The sequence below is a fragment of the Physella acuta genome, unplaced genomic scaffold (assembly GCF_028476545.2).
Source record: "Physella acuta isolate Inbredline_101_S28 unplaced genomic scaffold, ASM2847654v3 ptg001467l, whole genome shotgun sequence".
Taxonomy (NCBI): Eukaryota; Metazoa; Mollusca; class Gastropoda; family Physidae; genus Physella; species Physella acuta.
Genome location: NW_026732982.1, coordinates 367,850 through 383,127, shown reverse-complemented (window position 1 = coordinate 383,127; position 15,278 = coordinate 367,850). Strand labels below are relative to the sequence as shown.

At 32.0% G+C, this 15,278-nt stretch overlaps 1 protein-coding gene across 1 annotated transcript; it reads right to left on the bottom strand.

Annotated features, from left to right (window-relative positions):
- Nucleotides 1-487: 487 nt before the first annotated feature.
- Nucleotides 488-13,557, bottom strand: LOC131928164 (protein SLC31A2). Its single transcript, XM_059284105.1, has 7 exons — nucleotides 13,461-13,557; nucleotides 11,286-11,368; nucleotides 7,929-7,998; nucleotides 7,341-7,539; nucleotides 4,229-4,344; nucleotides 3,420-3,557; nucleotides 488-1,401 (listed from the first exon to the last, which is right to left on the bottom strand). The coding sequence occupies exons 2-7, from the start codon at nucleotides 11,292-11,294 to the stop codon at nucleotides 1,340-1,342; spliced, it is 594 nt and encodes a 197-aa protein (XP_059140088.1). The 5' UTR covers nucleotides 11,295-11,368; nucleotides 13,461-13,557; the 3' UTR covers nucleotides 488-1,339.
- Between the last annotated feature and the right edge of the window lie 1,721 nt (nucleotides 13,558-15,278).

Sequence of the window (15,278 nt, the reverse complement as noted above, 5' to 3'; positions counted from 1 at the left end):
AGAAACCTATTTCTGCCCAGCTATTGATGAGAACCATTTATTTCTTATGTTATAATTCTATATTCTAAAAATGTATCTTATAAAGGTATCTTACAAGGTGTTGAGTAAAAATAATTACAGAGCACCTTTATTCATCCATAGAAAATCAGTAGAATCTTGGGTGGTTGGGATCCTGCTACATATAATAATGAGGTGCTGTGTTCAATTGTAGTTTTTTTTAGCTTTTATTTCTCTAAAGCTTTAGTTCTTGGCAACTCTAAAACTTTCATTAAGTATGTATTACAGCATGAAATTTTTTTTTCAAAAAATGAAATTTGAAGCTTCAGGAAATAAAACAGTAAACATATGTATATATATATATATATATATATATATATATATATATATATATATATATATACCTATATGGGAGAAAAACTGCAACAGTTCAAAACATAGATCAGGACATGCTACAAATAAAGAATAAAAAATGAATAATAATTTTTTTTTTATTTCAAGTAACATATTCTTCAAATAACAGAAACAACTAACTTTATACAAATCTTTTTTCTAGATAAGTACCCAGAGTTTCAGACCTGTAGTCTAAACAGCAGATGTAACAGGAGATCACCTACTTCTACTGTCTCATGATCTTGGCCTAAGATGTAAATGTGTGGTTTTAGCTATCTTTACATTCCTACTCATAATTCAGGACCCAAATGAGCAAGGGAAATTTATGTATTTAGTTTTTATTCCAGCCTGGAAAATGATCTCAAGACTTATGTTAGCAATCACACTCTATTCCATTTGACCACAATGTCCAATCATAGATAAATATTGAGGTATAAAATGCTATTCTACAGTGCGAAAAAATGAATAAAATTCAAGTGATTATTAAAAAAATTGAATTTTTTTATAGACGTAATTAATGAATGTTGTTTGTCTATAAAAAGAATACTTTAATATCAATGTTGGTTTTGTCTTATTTGCACCTGTAAACAATAAAAAGAGTAATGCATATAATATTAAAGTTGCCAACGTGTCAAATGATGTCCACTAAAATTAGGTCAATAAAAAAGGTTATTTATTTTATGGACAAAACATAAGCGTTTTTCTAGAAGCTGAAACATAAATAAACCAAAGCATATTTTAAAGCAAGAGAAATAAATTAAAACTGTTAACATATGGTAATGTACGAATATAAAAAAAAATTTAAAAAGCCACCAGGTAATTAAACAATAAAGTATGGACAAACAATACATTAGCGCAATTTAAAAATCAACATAATACGTAATGGTTAGGCAAGTTCATTAAAGTATAACATCTTAAAAAAAACATTAAATAAATAGCTGTTTTGCATCTAGTTGGGTTCTTGGGAAATAGTGTTGTAACTTCTTTGCTGACTCTGCAATCTGGATGTTTCTGAGAAAAATAAACAAATTAATTTTTTAGAGGTTAGATAATGTTTTTTGCTTACATGTTATAAAAATATGTCATTTACATAAATTTGTTACGAATGAAGCTCTAAAAAATATTGAGTTGAATTTATTAGCTCTGAATAAGTTGATATATTCAAGCATTTTGTTTTATTTTGTAAGGAGCAGGTAAAAAAAAAAAATACATTTTTTATTAATTATGTTTTTATCTAGTCTGAATACTTGATGTTTTTTATTTGGTAGAATTTTAATCTACAACCTTGTTTAATGAATCATATTTACAGTGCAATATTAACCAAAAAGCAAAGGAACTAAATTTCTAAAAACACATATACATTATAAGGAACAGATACATCAACTTTTTAAATGTAGGCCTTCATGTTTTTTATAATGGCTAATAAATAAATAAAATAGAAATAACATAACAGAGTAAGGTAATAAGGCAAATAAAAAGAGAAAAGTAACATTGTCAAATCACAGCAAACCAAGTAAGAAAAAATATGAATTTGTGTTAAATAAAACTAAACTAAATCCACCATAATATAATGAGATGAAGCAATCTTTGTCTAAACTGAAAAAATGAAAAACATGCAATACAACCCATAACATATTTTAAAAAAAAATCAATATAGTATTTTTAAACGCTGCTGAATCACACAAATTAGTTAAAGATGTGGAGTAAATGTTTTTTGTTCGGGAAAACTAATAATATAACAAAACATATAGATATACTACAGGAAAAAAACAACTTAATGGAAAGAAAAAATCCATTGGACATTGTTTAATCCACAACACCAAAAGGGCAGCAACTGGTTTTTCTTAAAAAATTTTTTAATGCTAACATAAAGTCTATGTGATACATACAAAACTATTTAATTAAATACATTAAACTATTTCTATATTAGCAATATTTTAAAAATGAAATTTTATTGGGATATTTTTAAATGATGGTTTTATTGAAAAAACTTCCTAGAATTTTATTATAAGATAAACCAGAGTTGCCTATTCTTACTCATGTAATGATGGATGAAACTGATGGTGCTTCAGTAACATCGCCTAGAGATTGATGCAGAGATTAAAATCAAGAGTATAGAAATTTTAAGAGAAACATTGCATTAGATCAGGGGTCTCCAAACTACGGCCCGCGGGCCGCAACCGGCCAGCGGAGTCCTCTCATCCGGCCCGCTGAGATCTTTTTGTCCAAGGAAAAATCGTTTGTTGGTGATGGCTGAAGAACTTTGCCCAGAAAAAATCAAAGACATGCCTGGAAGAAACTGGCCCCCGAACTAAAATTTGACAGTTAATGCGGCCCTCGGACTGAAAAGTTTGGAGACCCCTGCATTAGATGTAAATTGCTAATAAAAAGAATTAAATAGAAAGCATTTTATGGAACATTATATGCATAAGGTTTATTCAAATAAAGGCTTTAGGTTAGTGTTTAGTTACCCTAACCCAGTTAGTAGATTAATAACCTGAAACTATTTACCCTGTACAGTATAAACAACAAGTATTTGAAAAAAAAATCTACACTAGAATGTCAAATGGAAATTGGTAGAGTAAATGTTCTGAGTTAATCCCAGATTTTTAACGTGTAATCTTTCTTTTTTTTTTACAATATTCATAATTTTCTTGGGTTTTAATGTTTTCATTTAAGAATTAGCTGGATAATGATGTTAGTTCTTTGTTAACTTTAAACTTACTAAGGGCCAACAAAAAACATAGTTTTAATAACATTGCTTGGATATTCTGCTTATTTATAGTTGAAAAGTGCATTGTAAAATATAAAAAATAGTGTAAAAAAATTGGCAAAAAAGATGGTTGCAAAGTGTCGAGAGTATAGTCAAAGGGAAAAATATTTTAAGACTGTACTTTGCTTTAGATATGAGAAAAAGTATCAAAGTTGGAATGCATAATTGTTCAAATGTTAATATTTTTGTTGGTAAGATAATCAGTAATGTTAGGTTAGAGGGAATGAATGAATTCTGATTGTGAAAGAAATAAAACCTTCAAATTCTGTGTTTATGCTGGGTGTAGCCTTACCACTGCAGCAACTGGCAGTCGTGTCCTTCTTGGCACGTGAGGAGTATTTAAATTGTAGGTGTAGGCTTATGGGGTGGAACATGAAATATCCAAAGCCTGACCCTATGAAACAAACACAAGAAACTGTATGTGTATGGGGTGGAACATGAAATATCCAAAGCCTGACCCTATGAAACAAACACAAGAAACTGTATGTGTATGGGGTGGAACATGAAATATCCAAAGCCTGACCCTATGAAACAAACACAAGAAACTGTATGTGTATGGGGTGGAACATGAAATATCCAAAGCCTGACCCTATGAAACAAACACAAGAAACTGTATGTGTATGGGGTGGAACATGAAATATCCAAAGCCTGACCCTATGAAACAAACACAAGAAACTGTATGTGTATGGGGTGGAACGTGAAATATCCAAATCCTGACCCTTTAATATAAACTATATGTGTAGGCTTATAGGATGACATTAAGCCCAGCTGCCTTTACTTTCCCTAACATGGGTTAGGTACCCATCAGAGATAAGTGGACTTAGTGACGTTCTACTTACTTGAATTTGAACTCAAGATATTTGGGTTAACTGGCTAGTGCTCTAATGCTAGACCACACCATTCCAGGTATCTGAATGTTCACCCACATTAGATTTGTTTGCTTAAAGTCACAACATTTTAGATGTTTACAAAAGTACAATAACAATCTGAACTCTACTACATTAGTTGATAAAATCAAGCAAACCATGACAATTTTAAATGTTTGGAGTCAACAAAAAATGTTACCTATAACTACAGCCAGAACAAACCAAACACTGTAGGTCATCACAATCAACATCAGCAGGTAGCCATAAAAGAAACTCACAACATGGATGAAACTTTCAACAAGAAAAATTATTGCCCTGTTCAAAATAAAAATACATTTTATGTATAAGTCCTTGAAATATGTTACAAATTATATTAAGCTATAGAGAAAGTGTTTAAAAAGTATAGACAAAACAGTTTACATTGATATGTTTAATTGCAACATCCAATCAATGACTGTTAACTAAAACCCTTGGAATATATTTTGTTTATCCATTGAAAACCTTATAAAGAATAGCTTATGCAGAATCTCCTTGAATTGTTATTAAAGAAATCCCATGCAGAGTTGGACAAAGGCTATGGTAGCAAACCCAAAAAGAAAAGCAGGTCAACTGCCTGTACAGTGAATAACAAGGTGACAAGTAATACTTAATTTTTTTTGGAAGAAAGAAGAAGAAGAAGAAAACCTTTTGACCAAACAAGTGATGACTTATTAGAGCAGTGGTTCCCAACCTTTTTCGAGTGGCGACCCCCTTTTATAAAAAGTAAGTGACCCGCGACCCCCATAGAACTAAAAAGCCGAAATTAGTATGGAAGTTAATAAGCACTAAAATAAGATTTTCTAGTAGACTTTCAATATGAACTACTCTTGATAAATGTTTTAATAGCATGAGTAAAATTACATACTATCCACTAAACCTTCGTGGTTAACCTTTTAATTTAAAATTTTTTTTGTTAACGCCAACCTATGTCATAATTATCTTAATTTTGTTTTTTTTTGTGTTGAAAATATATTCCCGAAAAGTCAATCAATTTTACGTTTGGGTATGAATGGTGAATACTACACCAAAATTGTGTCTGCAGTTTTTCATCTTACTCGGAATCATTCTGGAAATCAAAGAATTCATTTTGTTATTCATCGGGAATGCTGGCAACATCAAGGGAAGATGAGAATGGGTAATGCGTAAATGCAGATTCTTCTTTTTTACAGCTCAGAGAAATAGCGATGCAATTCGTTTTCCAGAGATTCAAGATGCTCAGAAATCGCTTCTTTCAAAATTTTAATTATCTCACAATCAGATTCATCTACCACACCGCAGAGTTTCTCAAATTTACAATATTTCCAAGATTTATTTTCTTTACCGATTTAGCAGTTTTGATAAAAATGCCCCGAGATTAACATGGAAAGTTATAATATTCGTTCATTTTCCCTGAAGCTTCAGGTTAAGCTTATCTTGATGTTCCAACACATCTACTAGGTATGATACTCTCTCCAACCACTCTATGTAGTTTTAAGTATACCAAAAAGTCTTGTTTCCTTTGCACTTCCAAGAACAATTTGATTTCAGATTTTAATTCAAAAACACAATTAACAACATTTCGTTTGACAGCCAGCATAATTTAGTGTAGAAGAGCAGAACCTCGTGATCTATATTAATGTTTTTGCTCAATTCTTTGAAGGCTCCAGATTTTATATAATTTACGACTTATACTAGCAATGGACTCTTGATGTCGATTGGTTAGGGCAGTGGTTAGGGAGCTAAATATTTTCTAGTTTCTGAAAGCCCGATTTTGAGCTAAACATAGATGGCGCGCCATCCGTACAAACCCCCACAGCCGTTCTAACCCATTTTAATCATCCAGTTTCAAAAAGAAAAAAGGTATTTATTTTCTCCATGATATCTTCACAAAAGAGCAACTCTTCTTCGCTATCATCCGCATGAATATAGACACAGACCAGCAACTGCGAACACGAACTCGCGTCTGTTGATTTATTAACTTGAAAAGCAAACAATGGTGAAAGCTTAATTTCAATAAAATAGTGTTATTTAACATTTACGTACATGCAACGTTTGATGAGATTTTCTCCTATTGTTTTTTTTTTTTTTTTGCTTGGCATTTTCTATGGCGACTTCATTTGATGCTTGCACTAATGCTGGTGAAAACTTCCTGTTCGATCAAGTCTCTGGCGTTTGCAACTAGCTTCTTACCGACGAAAGAACTCCATATATTTTTGGTGTCTCAAATGACGTTTTAGTTTTGAAGATTTCATAGATTCGTGACTGAGAACAACTTTGTACAGTGCACTTTGTTTCTTCTCTATTACATTTTCAGTGATGTTAATGAAGCCGAATTTCAAAAATTCTTCTAAATATTTATGGTTTTTTTTCAAATTACTAAGGTTTAGTATACCAGTTGGCGACCCCCCAGAAAGACCTTCGCGACCCCCAGGGGGGTCGCGACCCCCAGGGGGGTCGCGACCCCCAGGTTGGGAACCCGTGTATTAGAGGATATCATTAGAAAAACAGAGGTCTGGTCTCAGGGCATATCAATATCATCATGAAGGCACTACAATGTAACCATTAAGACAGGCACACACAAAGGAATCCCAAAACGTATTTCCTAAAATTGTTCTTGGTGACTGCCCTAAGGGAGGTAGACACACCAGGAAGGGTCACTCTGAAGAAAATGACCCAGGAAAGAGAACTCAGGAAATATGTAGTTGATGACCCATGATAAGCACTAGCAGAAGTGAAGAAAGATTATTACATTCATTTGTATCCCCAATTTTTAAACTCTAACACTAACATAACGCATGTATAGACGACAAATGTAGCATGTCCACTTTTTTGAGAAAGTGATGTACTTTTACTTACATTGTCAATAATACAAGCTACAAGAACACTCAATGTACAATGTCAGAAAAGTAGAATGCAAATATTTTATGAATGTTTTAACGTAATATTTTGCACCAGTTTGGAATGAGATTTATACACTCATTTTTCTCGAGATTATGTTTTTGGACAGACTGCATTTGTCCTCTATACACTCGATAAATAAAAAAAACACTTTCTATAGTCTAAACTTTGATGACAACCATTCCAGATAATATGGTTATGTTGTATGTAACAAGCTACTGGCTGGCTAAGGTCAAACTAAAATACTTCAACCAAAAAGAGCTCAGCTTTATTTTCATTCATATAGCTTCCTCCCCTTTTCCCCCCTCCATTTAACTATTGCAACCCACGTAAGTAGGCCAACAACACAGCAATCCACACATTTAATTAACAATTTAAAAAAATGAAATCCAAACCTCCACTTTCTGATCTGGTTAGGGTCAGGATTATCTAGGGAGGCAAGAAGGTTGGTCTGTGATTCTCTAATCTCAATGCCTGATGTTCCAGAAAATGTAGGCTTCTTTTTTCTCATGAGTATGATGAAAGATTTGAAAGTTTTCAAGCCCTCAAACAAGATTGTGATGAGGAATGATATCAGCGATGCAATGACCACATCTAGGCAAATGGAAATAAAGTACAGTTGACTGGAAATCAAGCCTTTTTTCATTTTATCAAATTACTGTAAAACTAATTAAGTACTGGGTGTTGTGTGTGTGTATTGGATGGGAGGGGTGTCAGGTTTATTTTATGTGGACAAAATACATTTAAATACACAAATAAAGTTCCTCTAAAGATGTAGTGACCCATTGGGCAGATGAAGTAGAGTTCCTATGTTTCTTTACCGGGGAATATGAAGGGAAAAAGAACTCTGTAGATAGTGTGGTCAGCACAATGCCCAGCTGCCTTTACTTTCCCTTAAGTCAGATACCCTTCAGAGCTGGGTGGACTCCCATTGTCCTGATCTGATATATAGCTATATGTAAGCAGAACGAAGACAAATTTACCAGTATTAGAGTTGGTGTCCCATCCAGCAAACAAAATGTCACTCATTTTGACACCCGTGTCGAAGTACATCTAAAAATAGAAAAATAACCTTCAGCTGTATTCAACACATATTTTTAATATTTAATGACAAGAATAAGTAATAACCAGCAATTATTAAACACAAAACAAACATACATGTTTAAATAATAAATAATGTTAGACCACTATCTTATTTAGCTTTATAAACCAATTTCAAATGATGAGATGGTAATGATACTTCAGTCAGATACAACCTTCTAGAAAAATTCCAAATAAAAAAAAAAAAGATTATCAGTCATGCTTCTATTTCTACTTATACCACCAACCAAAATTATGTTCAGAATTTTTTAAAAAGGCAATTATAAATTTAAATACAACATTCATCATCTTAGTGTCAAAGACATAAGGGACAGATGAAGTAGAGTTCATTTGTTTCAATGACATGGGCATACAAGGAGATAATGTGGTCAGCACTAAGCCCAGCCACCTTTGTTTGTGGGACAAAGCATTATTTAGGTAATTTTGGACAACAATTTCAATGTATCAGCATAAAACTACAAGTGAAACTTAATCAATAACCTATTTTCTGCATCAGCAATTTTGTTATTTTGAGCTATACAGAGAGGTACCTAATTATCATTTTGTATGTTGACAATCCTTTGGACAGGTCAACATTTGCTTGATCCTGACGATCTTATTGTTGTGGTATTTTCTTTATACATTTAATTGGATTTTTTTTGGTATGTTCTGTGCTTTTTACAATAAAGAATTATTAAAATATTGGCCACAAACTAGCAGTGGTGGGATCTGGGTTATTAGTTCAACTAAAATAATGCTGACACATGTATTTGTATAGATATGCAGATATTTACTTACCACACATTATGCAGTATTTATTTCTACCCAAAATTTTGGCTTGTAAAATTTTTTTTTTACAAACAAGATTGAATGTGATTATTGATTACTTAACTATTTGATTTGTATACTGACCACTGTAGGCTAAAGGGCTACAAATGTGACAATGTGTAATGACCACTGGGGGCTAAAGCAGTGGCATAGCGAGGTCGGGTGTCACCCGGTGCGGCACTTAATGGTGTCACCCCCCAGAGGCTTAGCGACCCTTCCGGGGGACAAACTTTCAATTTTCGATTTGCCCCCCCCCCCCCCTCAAACTTTCGATTCCCACCCCCCCCCTCAAAATTGCACCCTTAAAAGACTATTTAACATATTTAACGCTCTAATTAATCACTTAATTAAGTGGAATTATCATTTTCTGTATATATTTTGCTATTTTTTGCCTTGGTGTCACCCCCCCTAAATGGTGTCACCCCCCGCCACCCCCCCCCCCCCCCTTGCTATGCCCCTGGACTAAAGGACATAAAATGTGACATTTTTAATGACCACTGGATGACATTTTTACCAGTAGGCCAATAGTAACTCTTTTGAATACAATATCAATGTCTTGGTGGATTCTTAGCATTTTTCAAGAGATTTTAAAAAATGTTTTGAAATTTAAAACAGTAAAAGCATCTGTATCACAAATTATGTGAGTACCAGCAAAGGTTGAGGTCAAATGCTGTATTAAATCACGTATTTGTAATCAATATAGCTTACTGTGACATGAACCCACTCAAGGGAGATAATCTGTCTTATCTTATCATTTTGTTTTTTATTGCTTAAATAATGAGCTTCAACAGACACTTTATTACATTTAAACTAGACAAAAGACATTTTTAAAAATAATTTATTTGGTTTGGTGTGTATATTTTGGGATAGAAATTAGGAGATAATTTTAGAACCAGATTAAAATCATAAAATAAAGCAAGTGTAAAAAATCTTAATAATAAGATTTTAAACTGCACTGAAAATATAAATGCATGTTCAGTCTGCGATATAATCGTAAGTTTGAAAGCGGACTTTAAACCCCAAACAAGAAGAATAAGAAGATAAATGCATGTTCTGGTTCTTGCCCAAGCCAACATTGTTAAAAAGGAGAAGATATTAATGCTTTTGTTATGGAAAGCAAGTTTTATTTTTTATTTTAAAAATTTTTTCAACTCAATGTTTTAAAAAGTTTTATTTTATTTCTTCAATTTTGTAATCATGAATTTAAAAAATTAAAATGGTTGTTATTTCTGTTATACAAAACAATTACTTTTTTAATCCATTCTGTTAGTTCTTAGAGATCTTCATGAGTACCAGAAAAGGTTGAGGTCAAATGCTGTATTAAATCACGTATTTGTAATCAATATAGCTTACTGTGACATGAACCCACTCAAGGGAGATAATCTGTCTTATCTTATCATTTTGTTTTTTATTGCTTAAATAATGAGCTTTAGCAGACACTTTATTACATCTAAACTTGATAAAAGACAGTTTTAAAAATAATTTATTTGGTTTGGTATGTATATTTTGGGATAGAAACTAGGAGATAATTTTAGAACCAGATTAAAATCATAAAATAAAGCAATTGTAAAAAATCTTAATAATAAGGTTTTAAACTGCACTGAAAATGCTTGTTCAAGTTCTTGTCCAAGCCAACATTGTTTAAACGGAGGAGATATTAATGCTTTTGTTAAGGAAATCAAGTTTTATATTTTATTTTAAAAATTTTCAACTCAATGTTTTAAAAAGTTTTGATTTATTTCTTCAATTTTGTAATCATGAATTAAAAAAAATTAAAATGGTTGTTATTTCTGTTATACAAAACAATTACTTTTTAAATCCATTCTGTTAGTTCTTAGAGATCTTCATGAAACAGATGCCACATACCACTGAAAATATGCTTTGACCCCTTCTGACAGGGTGTACACTTTTATACATAGTTGACAAGCAAAACAACAAATAGTAATATTGTTTTGAAATGTTTACATTCCAGGACAGCATTCCTCATTGTAAGCATGAAGTTTTGTTTTTATATTACTTAATCTGCTTGTGACCTTATTGAAATCATGTCTGAACAGTCTATATCCTAATCGGAAGCTTGTGATCTGAAAAGACAGTTATCTGCCCCTCATACGTCAGTGGTCAGCTCCATGGCATGAAATCAACCATCCATGACCAGCAGTTTAAAACTGTCTCATGGCTAATCGAGCATTTGTTATTGCTTCATTCTGTTATCTACCCTTTGCTCTATTCAATATACTAATCTATTTATTAAGTTCAAATGAATCGACTACCATCTAAAAAGATTTAAAGTTAGTTTTGTCATTGAAGACAAATATTTGTGGTAAGTTTGAATTAAATTGCTGCATTACATATGGGTCAAAAGTAAGTTACAAGATTAACCACAAACAGACAGATAATGTGAAATAAATAAAAAGTATAAAAATGCTTACTCCCATCATTTTCAAGGCTTTTCTGTAATCTAATTTTTTTCCAAATAACAAAGACAATCCTGTATTGACTGCTATCAGCCTGACTGGAAATATACAATTGAAATCAAGTTAGATATATAAATAGCTTTGGTAATCTATCAGTTTAGGTAAAATCGGCCAGGACTAGTAGTGTGAAAAAAAATTGACTCATTAAAATGTGTTAATTATTTCATATTTTAGGAGGATTTATGTTTTGAAAGTTACAAAAATGTTTCAAAGTTTCATTAATGTAGGCTACCTGTTTTTTGTGTGGTAAAGTTATAGTTAGGGATTCAGGGGAAACCACTCTAACTTACAGATGGTCGCTGTTGATATTGCAAATCTTGCTCACAAACATTGTTGTTAAAAGTAAATTTCTATAATAAGATCTATAATATTTGACTCAATTATATCATAATTTAGTAAATATACTTCTATTAAAGCCTTAACAATGAGGCAACTCTTTCACACATTACTAGCCTCGGCAGATTTTACGCACCTAAAACAATAGATTACCATAGCTTTTAATAATACCTTATAAAAATTTTCCTTGATTAAAAAAATCAAATGTTAACTGTTCAAATTAATGTTGTCAGGTATTCTGATTATCATCAGGCTGCATTAAGTTAATAATAATATGTGTAGGCCTAATAATAATATTCAATAGGCCTATATTATTAATATATAGTATTATATATATATTATATAGATCTAGGGCCTAAGTTAATAACTTAATAGAATATATTTAATAGGCCTAGTCCTTGAATTACAAGTGTTGTGAGAATTAAGTAAAAAAAAGAAAAAAAAAACTTAAATTTTAAATACAAAAGTAGACTCTAGATCCATAGTAGGGTTAAACCTTAGTTTAGCGTTGGTTGTTATTCCGGAATCGTATAGCAGTAAAAAACAGTAAAGCAATGCCAAAGTCTGTCACACACTTCCGGAATTCACCGGAAGTACTGTAAACCATACCTCATTTGGCGTCATCTTTTATTTTTATACAGAATGTTTAAAATTTGGATAGATTTATTTTTGTAATCATTTTTACATTTTGTAATCATTTTTACTATTTTCGTAATCTAGATCTTTTAAACTTGGCCTAGCAGCTAGATATCTAGCTAGATCTAATTAATTAATCGTCGCAAATCCGCTGCAAGCCAAAAACATTAAATTATTACATTTGACTTCATTATTTATATTAATATATGATTATGTTGTTTTTTTTTAATTTTCAGATCTACTAATTTAAATCTACTATTATATTTATTCTTGTTTCCTTTTGTCGATTAAAACATTAATTTACTACAATCGACTTTCAATTTATTTATATTTCAATGGTCAAATAAACCATGGTTTACCGTAACTCTAGTTACCGAAACTCAACAAACATTACCCGATAATTTCCGACGCTAAACTAAGGTTTTACCCATAGTAGATCTACATGTAACAGTACGAGTACATAAGACAAAAAGGTAATCTATCGTTTTGGGTACGTAAAATCGTCCGCGGCTATTAATGTACGAAAACGTTACCTCATTGTCAAGGCTGTAATAGAAGTATATTGTGATATGTTTGTGTCAAATATTATAGATAAATGAATAATAAACCTAAATCAATGGCTAAATATATCAATATAGGCCAGATATTAACTTTAAACAGCAGTGTCTGCAAGCAAGATTTGCTATATAAACAGCAGCCATTTGTAAAATTGAGTGACTTCCGCCTGAATCTCGCGCTATAAGTCTATAAAAATAAAACTTTAACAAGATGGCTGCTATAGTAAATGAGCATGGTTGCATCTGTTGGAAACATCGCTGGTGTTCATTTATTACTGAAAAGTTTTAATTCAATTGTTTAAAAACAGGTACATAAATGAAACAAGGAAACATTTTAATTTTTGTATTTTTCAAAACATAAATCCTCCTCAAAATGTGAAATAATTATTAAAATGTAAGGAGTCACCTGTTTTTCACATTACTAGTCGCGGGCAATTTTACGTACCCAAAACGATAGATTACCGACAAAAAAAACCCCTCAAAATTTGGTAAATTAAATTAATAAATTTGTAGGGCCTAGGCCTATTGCCTATTAATAAATTTATATTAATTGTGTAGGCCTAACTGTTGTTTTTAAAAATTACTTTAAATTTAAAATTACCAGCAGCTCCTCGTTTATAGAAATATTTAAATATCCTGATTCTAATAGAATCTATTCTGTTCAAATTGTTAATTAGTATTATAAGTAATAAGTAAGCCTAGATCTAGATCTATAGTATGGAAAGCTTCATCAAATCAATCGCCAAAATTCTCCCTTTGCAAATGTAAATAAACTTCGCATTTAGTCATGTGATATGTCACATGACATTATTGTGTATTGGTTTTAAATGCAAAATATTAACTAGGTAAATAGCTGTTGAAACGAATCAAATTGGTCTTCGACAACGAAACGAAACTTTAATTTCTTCCACTTCATTAATTTAAATATTTACATTAGCCATACCTGTGCTCTGTGACTGTCAACTTTGGTGTACACAGTTCACTTGTTCTTATGTAAGTATTAAATACATCCAAGCTTTCTTTTCGATGTTTTGAATATATATTTAGTTCTAAATTAACTAAATATCTGTTGAAAAGTAGTATAAATTAAATCTACGTTGTTTATGAAACTCGAGTGATGTGTTTATCAGCCTGACTAAAAAACAAACAGAAAAGGGGGAGGTGCCAGCTGCATAGCAGGTGGCTTGTCATGCGTGAATGTCGACTTTACTTTCAATATGAAAAAATAGTTAACAATTGGGGTATAGAATAGATAGTAGATAGGCTAAACTACTAATTTTGTAACCACTCATGATTATTATTATTCATCGGTCTGTAGATCTAGATCTAGATCTACCTGTCAACTGTGAACTATTGAGTATTTCACTGTCAACTTACTAACTTAGCACAATGTCAGTCAATGTAATTTGTAAATGTGAATTTCCTTTTATTTTTTAAGCCATAACCGGTTACCGGTGGCAATTTTGTCACCTGTCGTAATGAAGTAATTAGAATATCAGATTAATCTAGATCTAGATCTAGTAGATTCTGTTCTTGTGCTAAAAAAACAGATGTAGATTTTTAGTTCAACTTGCTTTTCTTGTTATTGTATGGCTATGTATGACTATGTATGCTATCCATTTGTCCATTATTATTATTAATTGGACTACCACTAACGTGTAGTCCTATTGTTTGATGATTTGCCAGTGGTCTATCAAAATTAATATAGATCTAGCTCTAGATCTAGTTCTAGCTGGAAAATTACACTTTTCAACATGACATTAAGTAGTTTTTGTGTGTTTGACTTTTAACCAGTGGGGAGGAGGGGGGGATTATAAAAATTATTTAAATTTAATGTTTTTCTATTGCTAGATGAGAAGGGAGGGGGGAAGGGTGGTTAGAGTCAGAAAGGCTACATGTGTGTTGGTGGTGGTGGAGGGGGGGGGGGGTGGGGGGGAGTGGACTTCTGGTAGTGTCATTAGGCAGAATGAAACCAGATGTGGTAAATAACTTTATAACCTATATAGGCCTATACATTATAGTAAAGTTAAAGGCAGTTTGGTTTCTCTAGCATTGATGATGTCTTTAAATGCTTTTTGCTGTAAAAAGGTCATTATCTTGTCCAATTTACTGGCAAAGAAAATTTTTCTAGTTGGACTTTTAAAAATGTCGGTGTCATCACCTGGGATAGTGTCACCTGTTGTTGTCACCACCTGGGATAGTGTCACCTGGTGTTGTCATCACCTGGGATAGTGTCACCTGGTGTTGTCATCACCTGGGATAGTGTCACCTGGAGCTGTCCACTCCCATTTTGTGATGCTATTTTTTTTTCACTTGCTCAATGATGTTTCTATGAGAGACACACTCATGGCCACTGAAAAAATCTTAATAATTTAAGTTTGGTTATAAAGTCATGCACTCATGTACTGGATCAGACTCA